This window comes from Lepidochelys kempii, chromosome 2 (genome assembly GCF_965140285.1).
Source record: "Lepidochelys kempii isolate rLepKem1 chromosome 2, rLepKem1.hap1, whole genome shotgun sequence".
Lineage (NCBI taxonomy): Eukaryota > Metazoa > Chordata > Testudines > Cheloniidae > Lepidochelys > Lepidochelys kempii.
The window spans coordinates 225,204,741-225,230,536 of record NC_136381.1 but is presented as its reverse complement, the minus strand read 5'-3'; the positions used below and the strand labels follow the sequence as shown (position 1 = coordinate 225,230,536).

Sequence of the window (25,796 nt, the reverse complement as noted above, 5' to 3'; positions counted from 1 at the left end):
TGCAATTAATCTACAGTCCTAATTCTAACACTTACATTAACCTACAGCAAAATGGCTGAAGTTTTAAACTTGGATCATGGAGGGCTTTTGCATTTGCTCATTTTGAGAAATAATTAGTTTTACTGAAGTTCTGAGTGTTTAAAATTATGTACTAAGAAAGCATGTTGTTGCTTATTACATTTTATTAACCCAATTGGCACCCTATTGTGGTAGGAATTGTAGTAAGACCTAACAAGTGACAGTCACTGCCTCAAACAGGCCCTGATATAAGACCCTGATATTGCAATTTAATCCACTTGAGTGGATCTCTGTGCCATACAAGATCTGATTCTGGGACTGGGGATCTATAGTAAGCTCTTGGTCACAGGGATGAGCACTTACTATGTGTTTGTTCAACACTGGGTACAGTGGGGCCCTAATCTGATTGGGGTCTCTGGATGTAAGGCTACACCTTTAGAGAGTTAAATAAGCAATATTAAATTTCACTTTAGTGTTTGAGATCAGTTCAGTGGTCCCTCTACATAAACTAGGTTATAGGATTGTCCTTCAAATTAATACAGGGTAAACAAAATAAGATACACGTAGAGGGAGTGGCTGTGGGTGAAGGAGGTTGAGAATATCAGTGACAGGACCATGCAGTTGCATAGACTAGCTACATGCTCAACTTGCAGGTTTGAGACTTTTATAAAAGATACAAATTAAGAATGTACTTTTCCTTTAGTGCATAAATGAAGAGTTAGACCCTGCCCCTTTATAATGAGCTTAAATGTGCATGGATTCCATTGCTGATTGGGGGTATGTCTACATTGCAATTAAAAACATGCAGCTGTCCCATGCTTGCTCACTCAGGTTTGTGGGGTTTGGGGTAAGAGGCTGTTTTATTGCAGTGTAGAAGTTCAGGCTTGGCCTGCAGCCCAAACTGTGGGACCATCCCACCTCTCGGGGTCTAAAGCCCAAGCTCCAGTCTGAGCCCAAACATCTACACTGCAATTAACTAGCCCCTTTAACCTGAACCCCGCATGCCCGAGTCAGCTGGCATGGACCAGCTGCCGGGTTTTAATTGCATTGTAGACATACCTAGAGGGCTCTGCACAGATTCAGGGGTCTACTTCCACAGAGCTCATTGCAGCATCAGGAGCTAAAAGATGCATTGTGGATGTATGGTAGCTAATTAAAAGTATACTTTTCAAGTCTGGTTTGCAAAACAGCTGCATCTGACTTTCTTTAATATGAGCTTTATTGTAGATTTCATTGGGACCTGAAAATCAAGCTGGCTTGAAGAAAATTAGTTTTAAACTTCTGAATGCTTAAAATCAGCACATTCTGAAACTTTAGATTTGGTGTTTTAGATCAATTCATAGCTAGAACGCGTAAGGGTATTGGGGGCCAAAGGACTCTGAAGTACTCTAGGTTTGCATTAATCCAAAGTAGTGGTTTTCAAGGTTTTTCCTTAATATGACCCTATGTTACAATAAAAAAAGCTTTGGGACTCTCCATTTAATTGTAAAGAAAGGAAGTGCTATTGCACCTCACCCCCTGGGCTTGTTTGTGACCCCCCATTTTGGAGAATCCATGTTGATAATTTCTAGGGCCCTACCAAATTTATGGTCCATTTTGGTAAATTTCATGTTGATATGATTTTTAAAATCTTATATTTCACTATTTCAGATATTTAAATAGGAAATTTCATGATGTAAATGTGGGGGGCCTGATCCAAAAGGGGTTGGGAGGGGTGCAAGGCTATTTTAGGGGGGTCATGGTATTGCCACCCTTACTTCTGCACTGCTGCTGGCGGCAGCACTGTCTTCAGAGCTGGGCAGCTGGAGAGTGCCGGCTGCTGGCCAGGAGCCCAGCTCTGGAGGCAGCGCCATGGCTAGCAGCACTGCAGAAGAGAGGGGGACATGGTGTGGTATTGCCACCCTTATTTCTGCACCGCCGCCAGAGGTGGGTCTGCCCCTACATGGGGGCTCCTGGGGCCAGGTAAGAGGAAGTCCCATCCCTCCACAGCCCAGCCGGGGCTAGCAGCTGGAGCCACAGTAGGAGCCCCTGGCCAAGGTGCCCATAGCCCTGCTCCTCCCAAGCACTTGGGTGTTAAGGGGCCTTGGACTGGCTGTGTGTGTAGGGGGGGAAAGAGGGGGTGACCATACCGCCCTCCCAACCACATCACCCACCCGTAACGCTGTCCCTGCCTCTCCCCAAAAAGTGATGCTCCCCTATTCCATCTCACCCTCTCTTCTAAGCTGCTGGTGGCATTGCTGCCTTCAGAGCTGGATGTCTGGCCTGCAGCCACTGCTCTGAAGTCAGCACAGAAATAAGGGTGGCAATACCATGACCCCCCTACAATAGCCAAATGTCACGGGAGAGACCAGATTTAATGGTCCATGATGCGTTTTTCACAGCTGTGAATTTGGTAAGGCCCTAATCATTTCCCTTTGGCATTTTAAATCTTGCTGATTTTAAACTTTTTTTGATCCTCCCAGGACTTGCTGATTTTAAACTTCAAAACTACTAAACTGAATTTCTTCAAACTTGGCTTCATTTATACTTCTTGATATAATGTTCAAAAGGTACCACCAGCCTTAAAGAATTTGATTTGGTTGTAGTTTCAAAGGCATTCATGTTTAAAAGCAATAAATGTATCCTGAATCCTTGCCCAAATGCTGCCTTTTAACCTTCTGTCCTGTTTGGACTCTGAGCCCCTTAGTCTCTCTTCGTATTAATTGTTTTTTTAAGTTTATAGTTTAAAGCAATCTGGCTCAAAGTGGCTTAAGAAATTTAAACTAAAGCTTTAGATCAGTTTGAGATGATTAATATGATTAAAGCCTTTGATCAATTTCAAGGGTAAAAAGAATTCCAAAAATACAATTTTGAAGGACAACAAGGGCTGGAGAGCCAGCTGGGGAGAGGAGGTAGAATTTATGCTGAAGGTAAGGATTTTTTTATTATTATTATTTGTGCACTTATAAGAATGTACACATGGCTAGGAATGGAAGTACCAATTTAACTTGAAGTACAGATACTATTTGCCAATTGGTGAGCAAACACTTCAGCCAGATATGCCTTGAAGAGATACCTTAACCCAGTGGTTGCCGCATGCTTTCTGATGCAGTTCACATACCACCAGTAATACACATATTACATTTTGAGAACCACTGACTAGGCCTTTCTAGTAGATTTACAGTGGCCCTGGCCCATCTGCTGGCTTCCTGAATCTGTAGGACTCCTGCTGCATGAACACATTTAGACTGTTACTGTATGTCTGAGGAGTTTTTCAGACTATTTGCTGGAGGGTCTTTCACTTGAGTAGCTCTTCATTATCAGAACCATTGTTATTTTTGCTCTATTACGCGGTGGCTAAACTGTGGCTCGCAAGCCACATGCAGCTCTTTTACCCTTAAAGTGTGGTTCGCAGAGCCCCTCTTCCCCCCTTCTCCACCTACCAGACTGGGGGCGGGAGTGGGGACCTCAGGACCTCTGCCTTGCAGCAGCGTGGTGCAGTAGGGGCTTCTGCCCAGCAGGGAAGGGAGTCTCGGGGCTTCTGTCCACCGGGGTGCACCTGCTAGGGCTCGGGGCTGAAGTGCTGATCCCTGTCAGGTGCCTTCCGTGGAGCTCCCCAACCTCCGGCTCCCAGCAGGCGTGCCCCGGCTCTCAAACTTCTGAAGATTGTCATATGTGGCTCAAAGGGCCAGTAAGTTTGGCCACCCCTGCTCTATAAGGATATGTCTTGACAGGCAAAAGGGCTGTGTTTTTGAACTATTAACTTAATATTAAAAATCCCATTAACATGCAGGTTAACATGTTTGAAGTTGTTAGCTGTCCTTGCTGGGGTATAGGCTTTTCCTTGTGCTCCAGTATGGCCAGATAATATAATTTCAAACATTTCCCTGCATCTTAATGGGGTTTTTAAGTCGTGTTAAGCTAAGTTGACTGAGTTAACACAAGCTAAAAAGCACACGCTTGACCCTGTCAAGACAGGGCTTATAATGCTCATTATAGCTCCTTCTCTCACCCCTTTTCGGTTTCTTCTTCCAGTTCTCTGGATCTGTCCTGGCCTTGCTGTTTTCTCTAACAGCCATTTGTGTTTTCTTGCTTGCTTTTCCTCCTTGCAGTTTCCCCAAGGCTGGTTCTCCGTTTTCTTCATCCTCAGTCTTTTACAGTCTGTGCTTGTTCCTGCTAGGCTGAACCATGTCCCTGAGGTTGCTAGCCCTTGCAGCCCTGGACTGCTTATCCAACCTGTGACCCAAGAACCTCTTAATGCCAACTGGGGGTTGGCAAGGGGGTACAGAAATATCCTGATTCTGGGATGTTTCGTCTGGTTCACCAAATAATGTCATGTGAGGTCTCAGATGAAAGGTGATGTCACACTGGTTATTAATATAATTGTGAAATGTATGTACAGACACTGTAAGGAGTTGAGTGTATATGTACTGAAAATATGTTCTTAGAGTCTGGATCGAGGGTATTAGTCACCAGCAGAGGTTAAAAATAGATTTTCTGTCAGACAAGAGAAGTGTATTCATCTATCTCTCTGTTCAGTTGTAAATTAAGCAATGTGAGCTAGTACAATGGTTGCTCATGTTACAAATGTTAACAAAGAGATGTGAAGTCCATAGGAAAGGAGCACACTGCAAAAAATAAGCTATGCCGGGGTTATCCTGTCTGTGAGCAAAGTCAATGAACTTTGGGGATATTTTAAGGCACCCCTTCATCTTGCATCGAGGAATTAGCGCGTTTACACTTGTGAAAATGGGTCTCAGCTACTCTTGGTTGAATATGCTGAAGAGGACTTGGGCTGAGATATACTACTTTAGACTGAGGTTATCCTGTTAATTTTGTCTCTAGAAAGAGTATTATAGAGTATTATTTTGTTTTATATTTTTTATATATAATAGAACCATTTGTTTCTAGTATCCTAACTCACTATCTACTGAATCTCTCTAGTAGTTGATGATAAACTTATTCTTATTTTCACTATAGGTAGATCTCAGTGCTGTGTGTTAAGCAGAGTGTTGAGTGAGAGCTGACTCTTACAAGCTGATGTGTGCTGTTTCTCTGGGAATAGCAGGCTTGGTAACTCCATAAGTGTTTAGTGGATGAGAGACTGGGCGCTGCAGGGAAAGCTCTGAGCATCTGGGGGTAGGTGTGTGCCTGTCATTACCTGTGCAGAGAGAGTGAGGTCTGTGGAGGCCTGAAAGGCAGTGCTAGTGTTGCCAGAGGCAGTTGGTTTCAGGGTGCTGATCTACAGCAGGCCCAGATAAGGCTGTTTAATGCTAAGGGGATTGGCACCTTCTCACTATTCCCCAGAATCCCTTCTTTAACTCACAGTAGTCACATTCACTGGTTACGTAGTCCCATCTGGGCCTGGCCTTGGAATTGCGAACACTCAGCCTTTGCATAAGTTGAGCGGGGAAGGAAACAGTCCTCACCTATCATCTTCTGGCTAAACAAGACCCCTGGGTGTATACAGCAGTCTTCCAGGTGTACATCAACTCCTCTAGATATTTTGCCTAGTTTTACAACAGGCTATGTAAAAAGCACTAGCAAAGTCAGTACAAATGAAAATTTCATACAGACAGTGATGTGTTTATACTGTCCTAGAGACTATATTTAGGCTGACCAGATAGCAAATGTGAAAAATCAGGATGAGGTGGGGGGTAATAGGAGCCTATATAAGAAAAAGCCCCAAATATCGGGACTGTCCCTATAAAATCGGGACATCTGGTCACCCTAACTGTATTAGCAGTTCTCAAACTGTGTGTGAGTTTGTTTTAATGGGGTCTCTAGGGCCAGTGTTAGACTCGCTGGGGCCCAGGGCAGAAAGCTGAAGCCCAAGTTGTTAAATGATGTGATACTTGGGGTATACCAGACAAATAAGATCCCTGAAAGGGATATGGTGGTCTGGAAAGGTTGAGAACTACTGTCCTAGAGATCCTTATAAGGAGATCCCCACCCTAGCTGACCTGTGGCTCTTGACTGTTTGAGGCAGAAGTTAATAATCAGAAACATTGTAAAATGTGAATTTTACAATACTGATGATTTCCCTATACTGTTCCCAGAGAGTAGTTATCAGTGGTTCACAGTCGTGCTGGAAGGGCATAATGAGTGGGGACCCGCAGGGATCAGTTCTGGGTCCAGTTCTGTTCAATATCTTCATCAATGATTTAGATAATGGCATACAGAGTGCTCTTATAAAGTTTGCGGACAACACCAAACTGGGAGGGGTTGCAAGCGCTTTGGAGAATAGGATTAAAATTCAAAATGATCTGGACAAACTGGAGAAATGGTTTGAAGTAAATAGGATGAAATTCAATAAGGACAAATGCAAAGTACTCCATTTAGGAAGGAACAATCAGTTGCACATATACAAAATGGGAAATGACTACCTAGGAAGGAGTACTGCAGAAAGGGATCTAGGGGTCATAGTGGACCACAAGCTAAATATGAGTCAACAGTGTCACGCTGTTGCAAAAAAAGCAAATATCCTTCTGGGATGTATTAGCAGGAGTATTGTAAGCAAGACACGAGAAGTAATTCTTCCGCTCAACTCCATGCTGATTAGGCCTCAACTGGAGTATTGTGTCCAGTTCTGGATGCCACATTTCAGAAAGGATGTGGACATATTGGAGAGAGTCCAGAGAAGAGCAACAAAAATGATTAAAGGTCTAGAAAACATGGCCTATGAGGGAAGATTGAAAAAATTGGGTTTGTTTAGTCTGGAAAAGAGAAGACTGAGAGGGGACATAACAGTTTTCAAGTATGTAAAAGGTTGTTACAAGGAGGAGGAAGAAAAATTGTTTTTCTTAACCTCTGAGGATAGGACAAGAAGCAATGGGCTTAAATTGCAGCAAGGGTGGTTTAGGTTGGACATTAGGAAAAACTTCCTAACTGTCAGGGTGGTTAAGATCTGGAATAAATTGCCTAGAGAGGTTGTGGTTCCATCAGTGGAGATTTTTAAGAGCAGGTTAGACAAACACCTGTCAGGAATGGTCTAGACTCTAGATAATACTTAGTCCTGCCATGAGTGCAGGGGACTGGACTAGATGACCTCTCAAGGTCCCTTCCAGTTCTGTGATTCTATATTAATACACTTTTTAGTCAATATTTGTTAGTCTTTCATTGTTATTACTGACTCTAATATAGCTGCAACAAGGTGGATATGAGATCTTTTATTGGACCATTAGAGCTACAACAATGGAACATAATGAAATTTGCTGTATGAAAGGGAAACTCCACAACCTGACGCAAAACTTAACAGTGACATCTATTTCCAGTGCAAATGCAAGAAACAAACATCATCCCAGAGGTCTCACCATTTATAACCCTCTGACCACGCCGTACAGCGCCCATCCTGGGACCAACATGGCTATAACAACACTGCATATAAGAATGAAAGATATCTAATGTAGCTAACAGTTACTTATTTCCTCTGAGCATGGGCTGGTAGGTATTCTTTCACATTTCTTACTAGGACTTGGGTTTGTACCCAGTGTGGATAGCGCAATACTGGTGGAAGAGCAGTATTATTCAGTTGTGAGCTATTGTACAGTGGATGCTTCATTGCACTAGCAGTATTTAGGTCATATTTTTTGAGTCACATCAGTAGAAAGAGCATTGTATATTTAACTAAATTCTGTCCTATATTAAAGGTTATTCTTGAGAACATTTTAAAAGGTTTTCATTTCTTTTTGCAGTCTATGATATTGACAATGTAAAATGCCAGAACTGTCATGCACGTTTTGTGTGAAGTCTGTCTTACTCCAGTAAAATGTGAAAAAAAAAAATTGCTTTAAAATACTAGTGGTATTTTCACCTCCTAGCTTATGCAGAAGAAAATTTCAGGAAATGCTGCCAAGGTTGTAATAGTTGCAGCCATGTCATAAATTCATAGATATTAAGGTCAGAAGGGACCATCATGATCATCTAGCCTGACCTCCTGTACAATGCAGGCCAGAGAATCTCACCCACCCACTCCTGCAATAAACCTCTCACCTATGTCTGAGCTATTGAAGTCCTCAAATCATGGTTTAAAGACCTCAAGGTGCAGAGAATCTTCCAGCAAGTGACCCGTGCCCCATGCTACAGAGGAAGGTGAAAAACCCCCAGAGCCTCTTCCCATCTGCCCTGGAGGAAAATTCCTTCCCAACCCCAAATATGGCAATCAGTTGAACCCTGAGCATGTGGGCAAGATTCACCAGCCAGATACCCAGGAAAGAATTCTCTATAGTAACTCAGATCCCACCTCATCTAACATCCCATCACAGGCTATTGGGCCTATTTACCATGAATAGTTAAAGATCAGTTAATTGCCAGAATCATGTTATCTCATCATACCATCTCCTCCACAAACTTATTCAGTTGAATCTTAAAGCCAGATAGGTCTTTTGCCCCCACTGCTTCCCTTGGAAGGCTATTCCAGAACTTCACTCCTCTGATGGTTAGAAAGCTTCGTCTAATTTCAAGTCTAAACTTCCCAATGGCCAGTTTATATCCATTTGTTCTTGTGTCCACATTGGTACTGAGCTTAAATAATTCCTCTCCCTCCCTGGTATTTATCCCTCTGATATATTTATAGAGAGAAATCATATTTCCCCTCAGCCTTCTTTTGGTTAGGCTAAACAAGCCAAGCTCCTTGAGTTTCTTTTCATAAGACAGGTTTTCCATTCCTCGGATCATCCTAGTAGCCCTTCTCTGTACCTGTTCCTGTTTGAATTCATCCTTCGTAAACATGGGAGCCCAGAACTGCACACAGTATTCCAGATGAGGTCTCACCAGTGCCTTGTATAATGGTACTAACATCTCCTTATCTCTACTGGAAATACCTTGCCTGATGCATCCCAAGACTGCATTAGCTTTTTTCATGGCCATATCACATTGGCGGCTCATAATGCTCCAAGGTCCTTCTCCTCCTCCGTTACTTCTAATTGATGTGTCCCCAGCTTATAACTAAAATTCTTGTTGTGAATCCCTAAACGCATGACTTTACACTTCTCACTATTAAATTTCATCCTATTACTGTTACTCCAGTTTACAAGGTCATCCAGATTCTCCTGTATGATATCCCGGTCCTTCTCTAAATTGGCAATACCTCCCAGCTTTGTATCATCCGCAAATTTTATTAGCACACTCCCACTTTTTGTGCCGAGGTCAGTAATAAAAAGATAAAATAAGATTGGTCCCAAAACCGATCCCTGAAGAATTCCACTGGTAACCTCCCTCCAGCCTAGTTGAAGGCATGTTAACATAGGTACTTTGTACCTGGGCCATAGGCTCAGTGCTCAAGTAAGTAAATTTTGGGGACTTAAGCTATTTTTTGGGTGGATATGGGTGTATAGTAGGACAGAACCATCAACAACATAATTATAGTTGCTAGACTGAATAGCCCACTAAAGCAATCTGTAACAGGCAAGGAAATAAACAATTAATTTATTCAACACTCCACTCCTCAGTTGTCTTTCTGAGCCTCTACTACCCATAGTCCACATCCACCCTCATCTTAACAACAAAGCAGACCTAAAAAATCACTTTATTTGTTGGTGATATGTTCATATGTTTTGGATACTCATATATGATTGGTTTGTTTTTCACAATTACATGGTCCATAGTTCTCTACATGATTGTATGGGTGTGTGTAAGTGAAGCTTGATATTAAACCAGTGGCTCCCTTCTGATGAACAAGATCTTTGTTAATGGGAACAGCTGCCTTTTTTCAAGAGCTTGGAAGCTCTGGATCTCTGACAAGTTGAACTTCAACTCTCTCTGTCTCCTATCCTTCATGAACCTTTATTTCTAGCATGGGCTGGGATGGGGGTGAAGGTGGTCAGGGAGACGGGGGATTGTATGTCTTCACTGCAAAAAAATAGCTGTGTTTTTAACAATGACATACATCTATATATATATAAAATCCTAGCGGAGACAAGGTACAGGTAGTTGTGTTTTTTTTTTTGTTTTGTTTTTTAAACCTTGATGTAGCTAGTTGAGGTCTATCCAAGTGGTGGTGCAGTATTGATCTCGATTAGCTACATTTCTGTAATTTTGGATGGCAGTAGACACTTCTCTGACCTCAGGGCAACCCCCTCACCATATTTGAAGTCTCTGCTCCAAAATATGGAAGCTGAGTATAGCATCTCAAGGAAACTATTGTAAGAATTTTTAATATTAGAAAAGCAATGTATTTTTCAGTAACCTTGTCCTCAGGTTGAACCATTTTTGCTGAAACATTCAAAAATATTTGAGGGAGACACCTAAATGGTTAAAGTTTGGTAAAGTTACAAGCAACTTAAAAGTTGGCCTTACAATTGAAAATGTTGGACCACATTACTCCAGGCATCTCTGCCCGCTGCACCTATAATATGTACACACGCACAAATTAGAATGTTTTGTTTAAAATTTTTAAATCTGGCTCCAAGCTAAAGCAGGGATATCTTTTAGCTCCCTCATTTTCGGTAGCACTGGAGGGAAGAAGGAGCTACATTTTCCCCCTTTTGTATGTTTATGAAATATAGTTGGACATCCTGGAGTTCTTAAGATGCAAATACTTCTGCATAACTTTCGATGTATTCATTTTGCAGTAGTTCATCCAGATGGGCATCATCACTCCCAAAATCAAAGCATGAGTATTCTTACAAATATACACTGATCTTTTAAAATAGAGAGATGGTTGAGAGGGACAAAAGTCTATGCAAAACAAATTGTATAATATAGTTTGGGCTTAGTTTAGCCTGTGTAACCAAGAGCTCAGTGGTGGTGGAAAGTTTACCTGGAAGCGGGTTATGGTGTCACAGGTCACCAAAAAAACTCCATTCCTCTGGATGACTTATAGGTGGCTAGCTCAGTCCACAGTCAGATGGTTCTGGCCATAGAGAGGAGCCCCGCAGACTTCCCTAGTCATCTTTCATGTGGAGCTCTGGACATAATTTAAAACCATCCTGCCCAGCAGAACTTTTGGGGAGGAGCTGTGGTGAATAGTACTCTGTACAATAGCCGTATGGCATGGAGATGTGCTAATTGCACACAGCTACACGAACAGAGGTGATTCAAGCTCATTTTGGTATGTTTTTCTTTGAGTAAACTTCTACCTACAGCATAATATCTTGCATACTTGTGAAACATTTCTGTCATCCCTCCATTTTGTTCCTTAACGATTTTACTTGGATTTTAATAAGAGTTAACTTTGCAACTGTGTCTTTGTTTTCTATTGCAAAGTGGTATGTGCCAGGAGGAAGTGTTTTATATATATTTTTTAATAGAACAATCCAAGTTCAAAGTGTGTGTGTTGTAAAAATGTTTTCCATACGGTTATCTGGAAATATGTTGTAGATTAACTATTTCCCTATTAAAGGAACATGAGTACTTGTGGCACCTTAGAGACTAACAAATGTATTAGAGCATAAGCTTTCGTGGGCTATAGCCCACTTCATCAGATGCATAGAATGGAACATATAGTAAGAAGATATATACAGAGAAAGTGGAAGTTGCCATACAAACTATAAGAGGCTAATTAATTAAGATGAGCTATTATCAGCAGGAGGAAAAAAAACTTTTGTAGTGATCATCAAGATGGCCTATTCAAACAGTTGACAGTAAGGTGTGAGGATACTTAACATGGGGAAATAGATTCAGTATGTGTAATGACCCAGCCACTCCCAGTCTCTATTCAAACCCAAATTAATGATATCTACTTTGCATATTAATTCAAGCTCAGCAGTTTCTCATTGGAGTCTGTTTTTGAAGCTTCTCTGTTGCAAAATTGCCACCCTTAAATCTTTTACTGAGTGGCCAGAGAGGTTGAAGTATTCTCCTGCTGGTTTTTGAATGTTATGATTCCTGATATCAGATTTGTGTCCATTTATTCTTTTGCATAGAGACTGTCCGGTTTGGCCAATGTACATGGCAGAGGGGCATTGCTGGCACATGATGGCATATATCATATTGGTAGATGTGCAGGTGAACAAGCCCCTGATGGCGTGGCTAATGTGATTAGGTCCTATGATGGTGTCACTTGAATAAATATGTGGACAGAGTTGGCATCGGGCTTTGTTGCAAGGATAGGTTCCTGGATTAGAGTTTTTGTTATGTGGTGTGAGGTTGCTGGAGGGTATTTGCTTCAGGTTGGGGGGCTGTCTGTAAGTGAGGACTGGTCTGTCTCCCAAGATCTGTGAGAGTGAGGGATCATTTTTCAGGATAGGTTGTAGATCTTTGATGATGTGCTGGAGAGGTGTTAGTTGGGGGCTGAAGGTGACAGCTAGTGGTGTTCTGTTATTTTTTTTGTTTGGCCTGTCCTGTAGTACATGACTTCTGGGTACTCTTCTGGCTCTGTCAGTCTGTTTTTTCACTTCAGCAGGTTGGTTATTGTAGTTTTAAGAATGCTTGATAGAGATCTTATAGAGATCTTGTCTCTGTCTGAGGGATTGGAGCAAATGCGGTTGTATCTTAAAGCTTGGCTGTAGACAATGGATCATGTGGTGTGTCCTGGATGGAAGCTGGAGGCATGTAGGTAAGTATAGTGGTCACTAGATTTCAGTATAGGATGGTGTTTATGTGACCATCGCTTATTAGCACAGTAGTGTCCAGGAAATGGACCGCGTGTGGAATGGTCTAGGCTGAGGTTGATGGTGGGATGGAATTGTTGAAATCATGGTGCAATTCCTCAAGGGCTTTTTTTCCATGGGTCCAGATGATGAAAATGTCATCAATGTAGTGCAAGTAAAGTAGGGGCGTTAGGGAACGAGAGGTAAGGAAGCGTTGTTCTCAGTCAGCTATAAAAATGTTGGTATACTGTGGGGCCATGTGGGTACCCATAGCAGTGCCCTGTTAAACTGTAGAATTAGAGACTCAGGCAGATTTGTAACTATTCATATAAGGACTTTGATAATGCAGCATAAAGTTTACTTGCCTTAAGCAATTGTTCAGATACGTGTTTACAGTACATTGAATTCTGGACAAACTTCTTTAAGAAAGAGGGTTTACAACAGCATTTGAAATGAATATATAACTTTATTTATTTTTATTTTAGGATGTGAAACATGTTGCGGACTCATAAAATGAGTGGCTGAAAGGGAAAGGAAAATAGTGCCATTATTTACTAGAATAACAACATGGGAAATACAACCACCAAATTCCGCAAAGCACTTATAAATGGAGACGAAAATCTGGCCTGCCAAATATATGAGAGCAACCCTCAACTAAAAGAATCTCTCGATCCAAATACTTCTTATGGGGAACTCTATCAGCACAATACTCCATTACATTATGCTGCTAGGCATGGAATGAACCGAATACTAGGGTGAGTATTACTATGTGATTTGTTAACATATTTAATAGTTGCTCTAGGAATGGAAGAAGTTTAGATAGATTTATAAATCTTACTTTGTGGGTATGTCATTGGTGAACATTTTAATTTGTATTTATTTTGTGTATAAATTTTAACATGTCCAGATTATAATAAAATATGCAAAATAATCTGTTGTGACAAATTTATATAATAAAGAATGTGTGTGTTTTTTAAACTTGGGAAATGTTTAGTTTTAATTGATTTTTAATGTTTTGTTTTTTTCTTACATTCATTTCAGGCATAAAAGTCTGTTAGAATAAAAACAGCTTGCTTCCTGAGGTGTCTTATTACAATTTTTTTTTATTTTATTTTATTTTTAAGACTTTTCTGCACACTTAAAAATTTATTTTTTTAGTAGCCCTTTGTAACTCTGAACCCAATGTACATCTTTATCTAAAATTTTCTGTTTTTTCTGATCATTCATATGTGCTTTAAACATGCCTTCTGAAGTTGATTTTTTCACTTTATGGTTATCAATTACTCTTTATGCCAAAGATGTGTAGGAAGTGTGGCAAGAGCTTTTGTGATTCAGACTATAGTTGAATTTTTGATATATAGGCCTTTTCATAGAAAGTGTATTAGTGTTTGTTGTCTAACTCCTCCTGTGTCCGCTTACACAGTATTTTCTCTTTTTTGTTATTGATTAACAAATCAGGCTTCAAAATTTTTTGTGTAAGATGTTTCTTTGGTTTGGAAAACTGATCTGTGCGCTACAGTACTTGGACTGATATCCATGTCTGATTGGACGAGATTCTTTTTCAGAACATCTTTGTATCACTTTTTCTGTCAGTCTCTTGATTTTTTACCTACTAAAATTCCCTATACAATATTTTCTTTGGGAGCTCAGTTAAGATGTTATGAATGTTGCTTAAATGCTGGTTGTGGAACCTCTTTCCAGACCCTCATACGAACAAGATGATCTAAAAAATTTAATGCTATATTTGTATGTTCTGCAAGGAACATCAGCTAGTTTTACAGAGGATAGGGCAAATGCATGCACATGTTCTTATAAAGTTCAGACAGTTTGAATTTTTGCATTTTGTGTAATGAGAAACACAGTATCCTACAATTAGTTCTGGGGGAATTCTGTGTCACTGTGCAATGCAGAATTTGCACAGAATTAATATTCTGCGCAGAAGTTCATTGTAATAAGGAATTGCGAGATCATAAGTACACTGCAGTTCATATTTAAAAGAAAAGTATTTTATGGGTAACATCAAAACTATGAATTATAAGAGTATACTAAGACTTGTTGGAGCAGTAAAATCCACTCCAGCAACACTGAATAAAGTGTCACTGGCACCGTGAAAAGCATTCAACACCTTTTATGAGCACTCAATTTACTAAAAATTAAAGTTAATATTAAAAACATTGTTCTAGTTATGCTGTCAAACTTTTGATTATCGAAACCCTGGTTCTGGATAAGTTGAAGGTCAGACAAGTTTTAAGTGAATTGTTGATCCTGGGAAGTTTACTACTAAATTGTTTGGTGCACTAGTGCCTTAAAACTTACACTCCCAACTCTGGAGCTCTTGATGGTTCTGAAGTTCTATCTACTTAACTATAGCTTAATGTTGCAGAGTTTGAATGTTTTTATTTTATTTATTTTTTTTATTGTGGTAGCATGTAGGCGCCCCAGTCATGGATAAGGGGTCCTGTACAAAGACCTAACAAAAAGACAGTCCCAGCCTCAAAGAGCTTACAATCTGTCTTTTAAGATGGAGCCGATCCTGCCACCAATTAGTTTGAGCCCTTTAAATAGCTGAAGGCTTCATCCAACCCACCCCCCCAGTACTTTAGATAATTTGGGGTTATTCTCCAGATACAATTGTCCTCCTGATATATCCTGTTTTAATTCAGATAATCATGTGTTTCTTAAATAAGAGCTTTTAAAATTCATTTGTACACCCTTTTTTATGTCAAACAGACAAAATCTAGACCAACAAATAAGACAAGGTGTTTGAAATGCCTGTGCATGTCTACACTAGGACTTACACCAATGCTAGCACCAGTGGTGCAGGACCTGTTCTACACCAAAAGTGAGAATTTTACAAAAAAATGAGTTTAGGTACTACCAAATTGAACTGTACTCTGTTGAGCTGCCCAGCATGGGGGAAATTTATGGACTTCAATGGATAATGCTCCTATGAACAAAGGCAAAAGGTTACTTTCTTTTTAGGTAGAGGGACTACTAAAGGTTCTACTTATGCCCTGATGAGCTGACGACCTTGGCCACTAACTGGCAGGTAGCCCTTGGATTCAAATCTCAGTTTATCTGAAATCCCCTGCAACAGTCAAAAGACATAACCTTGTTTTGGATAATCAGTGATTTTGGATAAATGAGGTTTGACGAAATGAGGTGCTGCCTATTTTAAGCTGCTACTGTTTATTAATTTTACAGGTCCTGCACCACTGGTGCTAGTATTGGTGTAAGTCCTAGTGTAGACAGGCACAGGCATTTCAAACACCTTGTCTTCTATGCCTGCTCTGAGCATAATTAGACAACATAGGTTACATACACTATAGTTGTGCTTCCAATTGTGGATGGTTGGTGCAAGCCTCCACTGGTGCAGCAATATCCACACTGCTATACTTCGTATGCTAGCTCAAGCCCCAGTAGTAGAAGTCTGTCTATTCAGGATGGGAGTCTCATTCCCAGCTGCAGTGTAGACATACCCAAAGTGTTTTAAAATGCCAGTGGCCATTTTCTGCAGAAGCATTCCCATGATTGTTAATACCAGAGCAACAGGAGGAGAATACCCAACAAACCTGAGTGTAGACAAATTTTGCCAAATCAGTCAGCCTTGGAGAAATTAGCTAGTAGTCCTTTAACTGTGAGTCTCTCTTACAGGTTTTAAAGTTTCCACTCAGGGACAGGAGACTTCAGAATTGGCAGAGCAGGCACCTTAATTATCTGAAGATTTTGGGTATCCCATGAGATCATCAGATAATTGAGAAAATGGGTGCATAGCAAGTGGGTCCATACATTTTTTTTTTTTGTTGTCCCCTACTGCCAGAATGACTCCCTGGAGCATAGGCAAGTGGGCATAACTTAGAACTGTGAAATTGTTCTGAAGTTGCATTTGAGGACCAAACCAGTGTCAAGACAGGCCATGACTGGGGGCATGAATGTGCCTAAAGATAAAGATAGTTTATACCTGCTCTCAGAACTTTTGCTGAGTGGTAGGTACTCTGGCCCATAGATTTTTTTTGATCATATAGATTGTTCTGTTTTTAAACTCTTCCACACTACGTTATGTTGATATATGAAGTACTTTTCCTGTGTGTGTGTGTGCTCGAGAGAGAGAAAGTGAACTTAGCTTGCTCTGAGGAGGAAATGTTCTTTTTGCAGTTAGTAGTAGAAGTAGGTATTATTTTATAAGAAAATTACTGTAAATCAGTAATTTAAAGAGTTATGAAGATAAGTGTTCAAATTTTAGACTTTGATTTGTTTGTTTTTCTCCTCATCCCAGGACTAATAGGTTGTTCTTCCCCATACTCATAGAATGCATGAAGAGTTACTTCCACAGTAGAAATTCTGTCATCATTGCCTTGGCAGGAAGTTGAATGAAAGTTGAATTAAGGACAAATCTATACATATTGTTTAATATGTTTTTGTTTCAGATAGATACTCAAATAAAACAATCATTTTCTTGTTTTATTTTTGTACCAAAAATGTACCCTATTATGGGACGTTATATTAAAATAGGTGGATCTATGAAAAATCCTGGAAAAAAGAAAGGCATATAAGAGAAAAAGGCATTCTAAAAAGTAGAGCATATTAGCAGAGTAATCTGGATTATATACCTTTGATTTATTGCTTTGAATTGATGAGTCTGCCTACAATTGTGAATGCTTTGGTGTGCCATCACCTGAAGTACCATTTTTATTGATTTAAAAAAATAAATTCTTGGACTGGTACAATATCTGCCAGTCATTCCCAGGATCCACTTCATGGTATAGTACAATATATTACATTAGTGAGTCCATTACTGGATACGGTGTCCAGTTCTGGAGTCTTTGCTTCAGAAAGGATGCTGACAAATTGTAAAGGATTCAGAAAATAGCTACAAAAATGATTTAGGATCTCCAAAACATGCCTTATAGTGAGAGACTTAACTTTATTTTACTTAGTTTATCCAAGAGAAGATTAAGGGGTGATTTGATAATAGTCTACAAGCACCTACAGCAGTGGTGTGCAACCTGCAGCTCCCATTGGCCGGGAACAGCAAACCGTGGCCATTGGGAGCTGCACGTAGCCGTGCCTGCGGATGATCAGTGTGAAGAAACTGTCTCATGACCCGCCAGCGGAGTACCCTGACGGGCCATTTGTGGCCCTTGGGCCGCAGGTTGTCCACCACTGACCTACAGGGAAAAAGATTTCTGACTGTTGGCAGTTCTTTAATTTAGAAGAAAAAGGCAATGGTTAGAAACTAGATAAATTCAGGCTGGAAATAATGGGCAAAATTTTAACAGTGAGGATAACTAACCATTGGAACTTTGCAAGTTGTGGAGAATCCAACAAATCCATCTTTAAATCATGTCTGGATCTCTTTCTGAAAGGTACACTGTACTTCAAACAGAAGTTATGGGTTCAATGTAGGAATTATTGGATGAGGTTCTTTGGCTTGTGTTATACAGTAGGTCAAACTAGGTCATCATAATAGTCCCTTCTGGTCTTAAAATTATGAATTTGGGGAGACTGAACGAATAGGACTTCTCTTTGCCACCTATTTGCTGTTGTTTCTCATTCTGTTTGGCCTGTGTTCAGTTGTCAACTTAAAGTACTTATAAATAACTCCACTATTCCAGCCTGATGTATAATAGGGGATGAAATTTACAGGAGGATTGTTTCATTGTAGTGTCATGATATTTATTGTGGGCCCTATTAAGAGAGCCACATGACCATCAGAAACAAATGTTAACATTCTGTTCTCTACCTTCCCTATCACCTTTAAATTGTATGGAGCTGTCTGATGTCTGCATGAGAGAGCAGTACCATCCTGAAAATAATTGAGGATGTGTGGAACAAATATGTTGCATTACATTTTGATGATTCTTTTATTTTATAACATGTCATAGCCATTTCTGAATTTGCATCTCTGAAGGGAAGGCTCCACTGCCACTTTCATACTCTTAAAAGCGTAGATTTCTTTCCTGAAAAAGGTTGAGTAGGCTCCACCAAAACCAAAAAAGCCTTTCTGGTATTTCTGCTCCCTGTGATGCTCAGTATATGGAAAGTATAGTACATTATCAAATAAGTTTTTACTTAAAAAGCGGCAAGTAGGAGGAGTAGAAAAGTAATCTCTCCTCAAACAAGGATCCAGAGGCTTGTTCCTGATTTAATTCCTTTTTGCTTCTGTCTGAAATAGGATTGGAATTTAAATGCCAGTTTTGCCTTGCCCAAATCAGTTGACTAACAGTGATTGTGCTGACCTCACAATTAGTAGCTCTCTAAAAGATGAGTTTCCTTAATTCTTCTAGAATATTCAGAAAATCAACTACAAATCAAGAAACGTAGAAAACCTCTGCAGATGTCACAAAAGACCTTTTCTCTTTGTGCACTACCCAAGGACTGTAAAATGAGCTTCTGAGAGTCAAACTGAAAGGCCTGTTTGAGATGCTTTTTAGGGCCCAGATATTCAGCCAGAATTCTTACTTTGCATGTACAATTGTCTGCCTGGCCTTTTGTGCACACAATGAATTCTGGATGTAATACTGGTAATTAGAACACATGATTTGTGAGCACAAATTGTTAATGATATATCTTGCTACAAATATTTAAGCCTTTAGGTGCAGTTGGTTGTTGGTGCAAAATTTCTCCCACGAAAATGGAGTTCCACTGCATAAAAACTGGCCCTTAATATATATGAGCTTTTAATCTTGGTAAGAGCATGTTGGTTGAATGTACTTGGAGAGTGTACTTGCCAATATCTATGTAACACTCTAAGGCTGGAAATCATCTTTGAGGGGAGCACTATAAAGAAATGTAGCCTTTTCTATCTAAAAATTAGTCTGGTTTAAAAGGAATTGAACTTTAGTGTATGCCTGCCTATAAAATAAATTGTAAAAAGGGAAAAAGTAGTTTCCCTTCGAGTCCATTTTATAAAGAGGGTAGGTACTGGAAATTGTGGAGATGAGAATTTTCTGAACATTGAAATGCTTTTTCATTTACTGCTGGGAAAGAATCGCCAAAAATAAATGCATTTTAGGCAATTTGTATTTGAAGATCTTTTCAATTACTGGAGGTCCATACTGTGTTCATCATGTGGTATATTTTTGCTTTGATTAATTGCTTTTTAAAAATAGACATGTATAATCATACTAACTTCTGCCTCTGTTTCAGTGTATTGGCATTTCACCTATGTATCATGTCTATTAAAATTTCTCATAGACCCCTATGGTTTGTAGTACTTTGTGCATATATATCATCTTTTCACTCCCCTGCATTTCAAGCTTCATTGCTTGTTATATTCTGTAAGAGGAGTAGTTATTGTATAACTATTAATATACATCTGCTGAATAATGGAAAATTATTTCTGAACACTTAAGAAACCACTACGTTTACTATGTAAACCATCTAGAGAACACTATTTCCAGCTACCAGAATAAAAGGGGTAAGCTCCCTTCTCCAGGCAAACACAGCAAAAAGTATTTCAATGATTAGAACATGTTAACTTTGATCAATCAAATTCAGAGACAAGGCTCAGTATCTGTAAAATGAGCAAAATCATGGAGCTTATAAAAACATCTAAGAAAGAGATTGGTATGGATGTGAAATGGATCAGTGAAAATATGCTCCAGAAGACTTACTATTGAATCAGTGGGTCACATTAGGTATTATATGGCATTGAAAATACTCCGTAGTGAAAGGTTGGCGTAGCTCTGTTTTAAAAAATAAATAAGTCAAGTATTTAAGTTTCTCAAGCAATATTAAAATTTCAAACATGACCAGGATCTGGATTCTCCAGTCTATTAAGGACACTTTGCACTGTATAAGTGGCACCAAAGGGCTTTAAAAAGCCAAAAATATAAAATAAAATAAATCTAGCTCTTGACTATAATACTGTAAAGGATACTCAGCCAGCTAGAATGCTTAACTGGTTTAATGTTCCACACCTAAACTACATGTAAAACTATTTTGGGCAAGCATTGTTGCATTTTAACATATAGACTGAAATGGTGAGGAAGAGTTGAACTAAGACATCTATATTTTTGTTTTAGTTTAAAAGTGAAGCCAATACCTATTTGTAAATTGCTTTATAATCTAATTATAGGACTTCTGAAGAAACTTCTAGCTGAGTAATGAGTGAGGTGCTTTTATTTTCAGATGTCTAGCAAGAGAACAGTTCAGCATAATTCTTTACTTGCTGGCTGGAACATTCTCACAAACTGTCAGTTAAAATGAGGGGTGGAAGTGGGATTGGCTCCATGATGGCATTGGACACATTTTCTCCAAACTATCAGTTGTAAAAGTTTCTTCTTTTTTCATGGAGGTTTTTGTTTTGAGCTGGTTCCCTGATGAAATAGCAATATATCAAAGGACAAAAAAATAATAGTGTGGGAAGACTTCCCCTGCATCAGCTTGATTCATTCCACAGGCTCTCTGTCCTGAATCTGCTCCAGTGTTGTGCTGTATCTTGCTCTTTGGACTGAGTTTCATACAGAGGACTTAGAGCACAATATATTTTGGACAAAACAGCTCTGATAAATTCATTTATTACACGTTTAATTGCATCACTTGCGATTAATAATCCCATTAAGTGCAGACTAGCACCCTGAATCCTTTGTATATCCGCTCTAGTTTTTAACATAAGTATTAACTAAATTCTTTTGTCTCTATCTGTGTTTTATTTGGTGTGAAGTACACACTGTTGTTCTCAAACTTAGAGTTCAGTAGTTACTCCATTAAGTAGGTAAGCAAATATTTCATCAAATTTAAATCCAGATTTGACTAGCTCCTTCTGTGGGTTCAGTGGTCAGAAAATCAGATTGGAGTACACGGAGAGTAAGATGGTGCAGGTAATGGCAACCCTAGAAAAGCACATTGGTAAACTAGATAGCAGAAAAACTGTGTCCAGTTTTGGGCCCCACGCTACAAGAAAGATGTGGAAAAATTGGAAAACATCCAGTGGAGGGCAACAAAAAATGATTAGGGGACTGGAACACATGACTTATGAGGAGAGGCTGAGGGAACTGGGATTGTTTAGTCTGCAGAAGAGAAGAATAAGGGGGGGATTTGATAGCTGCTTTCAACTACCTGAAAGGGGGTTCCAAAGAGGATGGATCTAGACTGTTCTCAGTGGTAGCAGATGACAGAACGAGGAGTAATGGTCTCAAGTTGCAGTGGGGGAGGTTTAGGTTGGATATTAGGAAAAACTTTTTCACTAGGAGGGTGGTGAAATACTGGAATGCGTTACCTAGGGAGGTGGTAGAATCTCCTTCCTTAAAAGTTTTTAAGGTCAGGCTTGACAAAGCCCTGGCTGGGATGATTTAGTTGGGGATTGGCCCTGCTTTGAGCAGGGGGTTGGACTGGATGACCTCCTGAAGTCCCTTCCAACCCTGATATTCTATGATTCTATGACCCCAAAGACCCCAAGGAAAGAAAGATCCAACATAAAAAGATTCAATTCTTGGGAAAAGTCGAGTATGTGTTTGTAACCTGAGGCTACTTAGCTTGATAAATACTGAAGAGGATTCTGACATACAATAGAACCTCAGAGTTACGAACACCTTGGGAATGGAGATTGTAACTCTGAACAAAACGTTATGGTTCTTTCAAAAGTTTACGACTGAACATTGATTTAATACAGCTTTGAAACTTTACTATGCAGCAGACAAATTCTGCTTTTAGCCATCTTAATTCAAATAAAACTAGCACAGAAACAGTTTCTTTATCTTGCCAAATCTTTCCCTTTACTTTTTTAGTAGTTTACATTTAACACAATACTGGACTGTATATGCTTTTTTTTTTGGTAGTCTCTGCTGCTAACTGATTGCATACTTCCAATTCCAAGTGAGCTGTGTGGTTGACGAGTCAGTTCGTAACACTGGTGTTCATAACGCTGAGGTTCTACTGTAATTACATTTTAGGGAAAGAAGTCTCCCAGAATATATATCCACAGATGTGAAGGAGGACAGTGTCTGAAACAAGTGAGTGAATGAGAAAAGTGGTGGTTATAGGTTAAGAAATTCTTTCAATAAAATGGGATCTAATGCTTTGGTATCAAGAGGATTCAGGAAACTAGCTTGCAGTTAATTCAATTATTAATTGCAAGTAATGAAATTAGACAATAAATGAATTCATGACAGCTATTTGGTCCATAATATCCAGGGCCAGATTTTCAAAAAAGCCTCTAAGTCTAAAATCTCAGATTTGCATGTCCTAACATTAAGCACTCAAATAAAAGTGGCCTCATTTTCAGAGATGTTGAACACCTTCAACTCCCATTGGATGTGAGTGGAATTTAATGCAATTCTGAAGCCGCATGCTTCTGAACCAGATGAAACTTGAAACTGATTATTGGTTATATATAGTTGAATGAAACTTGTACATTATAGCTTAACTGTTATGTATACACTAAACTGAAACTTGAATCTGGTTATGTAGTTAAATGGTTTGGGAATACCTTTGGCTGGATTAAATTAATTAATTTTATTATTATGTATTGCCATGTAAGAGCATATGCAGTCTTTGTAAACTGCAACTTTCAATTAGTGGTATGGAGTTACTTTTTTAAGCAGTAATTTGATACATATAAGGTACTTAAAGATCTTAGCGCAGATTCTCCACTCTGGCTGAGCTGCACTTGAATGTTCAGGGGAGGTGAATCTGCAGGAAGTCAGTTGCAGCTCCTTGATTCAGAGCCACCTAGCCCAGGCAGAAGTTAGGACTGAACAGGGCAGCCCTACTTTTAGGCTGCTGGCATCCTCAGGGAGTTTGTTAGAGGAAGACCATACATAGTGGAGTTTCACTCCACTACATCTCCTTCCTGTCATGCACACACACTGTCCCCAGAATGCCCTGATGTACCTATCATGCTGGCTGGAGTGGCTTGTGGCCATGAGTGCCTACTTCAGGGCAGACTGTCAAAACCAAGGCAGACCCCTCAAACTGGTGGTATATGTTATAATTAGATTTCACAAACCCAGTACCAAATGTGAACTCCCAAAGAACTACAGTAGTCTTATAATGAAATCCGAGAAAATCCCTTTAGACAGACAGGCTGGACTGCAATAAATGGTAACACCAAAAATCACACGCATTCCAGGTTACTCCCAGTCCCGAGAGACCAGTCTCTCACCCAGGTCGGGTTGCATCCTAGATCTCACACCAAAGACAGATGTTGGTAGCCAATTCTATAGTAAAGTAATAAAGGTTTATTAGTTAAGAAAAGAAATGAGTTATTGAGAAGCTAAAGCAGGTAAAATATATATACAGATAAATCAGGGTCCATAATGTGGTAATCTGCCAGTTTCCCAAAAGTCTCTCGAGGCTACCCAGAATCATCATCTTTGTTATTCTGTCCTGTTAGAATCCAAACAGTCCAGAGATGAAGGATCTTTTCCTGAGTCCATATTTACAGCTTTTTTTGTCTCAAAAAACAAACCGACAGGGTCACTACCCACGTGGGCTCTTTCTTTGATTGGCAAAGAGAGAAGCACATTCCGAGTCTTTGATCTCTGATCATCCCGCACAATTGCCATGTGCCTCCAAACGTGCCGGAATTAGCGTTTTCTTCTTAAAGTTCTTCATTTGCATTACATAAGGCTTCTTTCTTGTTTGATGGGTTATTTTAGTTACAGTGTAAATGTTTGCTATTACATTATAACAGGATACAGATAAGTAGAAACAATGCATGTAACGTCCCATTAGTTTTCATGAAGTTTAAACGGAAAATACATTCTTGTACGTTTAACAGTCACTTGGATCTGAACTCCTACACAAGTGAATTGGCCTGGTTTCCAGCTGTGAGTTTGACAGTTCTCAGCTGACACCTTTGGCATCTGGTCTGCCAGTGTCACACATCTTTTTATGCCAAGAGTGGTAAGAACTGCTGGCCTAGAAGGAGGTGGAGCTGCCCACACCAGGCTTACGTCAGTGGAGAATTCCTCTGCCATCTCCAGCCACTCTACATCCACTTTGCACAAGTTATGCAGTATGGCCTGGTTTCAGTTGTTTCAATTATTAATAATACTTGAAAAAGCTAAAATAATTGACAGACTCGGAAAGAACCTCTTGCAGTAGCCAACTTTTATTTCTGCATCCTTATCTCTTCATGTCTCTTCTTTTTCTCCTCTTCCAAGTGGAGGACAAAGTAAGTGGGACTTGTTTAGATCATTTTAAAATGTTGCCGAGACACCTGATCTTATTTTTGTGTTCAGCTGAGTCAACGAGAATGTGTTTAAGATGTTTGAATTGCTTATATTGTTGTATTCCTTTCTGGCAACCAAAGCTCTGAGTTGATGTATTCCTTTCTTTAACTACTAAAATCAATAAATAAAATGTAGAAATTACCTCCAGGATGCTCAGTTCTATCAGCGTTCAATTTGGAAATCAATACTTGCTGTTTTGTTTGATCTGCAGCCAATTGCATTGATTGCCCACCCAGAAATGTAAGCTGCCCCATTTATTTTAGTAGAGTGTTTAGTTGGTCATAACGAGGATTTTGACATTAGAGTAAGCAAGTTTGTCTAAAGCACCCCCCTTAAGTTACTGAAATTTTATTATGAAACTTTCAGTGGTCCAAAAAGCAGTGTGAACACCCTGAGTCTTATTTGCTCTTTCCAGTAAATAAACACAAAATTGTGTAAATTAGCATATGAGGATTGATTTTTTTTTTTCTGGACAATTTTTTTTTTATTTGGTTAAAGGGGCTAAAGAGAAGACATGTGCCTTAAAACCTGTCCAGGGAAATTTGAGCAGATTCTTGTTCCAGTCTTGTGGATTTCAGTGTTATGAGAAGAAAATGGGACACTTTTTTTTTTTTTCACCTGTGGCTAGATCCAGTTAGTGAAGAAATCATTTGGATGCCCCTACTCAATGATTTTCTGACAATATTGTTCCAAATCTTTTGCTAAGCCACTCAGCTTACAGCCACTCAGCTTTGCCTTGATTGTAGATGGCTCTGATTTAGAGATTTCATTTCTATATGTCAGAGGATGAGACAGTTTGCTGTGTACGATGTGCTGGGACTTTGGATGTTTGCAATTTTACCAGGAAGCTTTCCAAGTAATGACAGACTTTTATGCCTTCTTTTCTCAGGCTCAATTCTAGTTTGATAAATACCTTGTGAATACACAAGGTGAAGAAGAAAGACCAAAGTGCATTACTTGCAACTGTTAGCTTTGGTCCCGGACTGAAGTGGAGGAAGCTTTGGTGGCAGGGACGTTGGGGATATGGAGGGAGATCAACAGATCTGAGAAAGTCCTGTGGGACTACTTTCTTGATCAGAAGAACAAATGT

The 25,796-nt window shown here is 39.6% G+C and overlaps 1 protein-coding gene across 10 annotated transcripts in view; it reads left to right on the top strand.

The window, feature by feature from the left end:
* The window catches only part of ANKIB1 (ankyrin repeat and IBR domain containing 1), a 154,559-nt gene that overhangs the window by 23,367 nt on the left and 105,396 nt on the right, over positions 1–25,796 (top strand). For 9 of the 10 annotated variants that reach the window (XM_073333976.2, XM_073333978.2, XM_073333979.2 and 6 more), the window contains one exon: positions 13,013–13,282. In XM_073333976.2, the coding sequence (XP_073190077.1) occupies positions 13,095–13,282 (188 nt within the window). In that variant the 5' untranslated portion in view covers positions 13,013–13,094. Of the gene's footprint in view, positions 1–13,012; positions 13,283–22,423; positions 22,484–25,796 lie in introns of those variants that run through there. The other variant, XM_073333980.1, reaches the window with a different exon arrangement.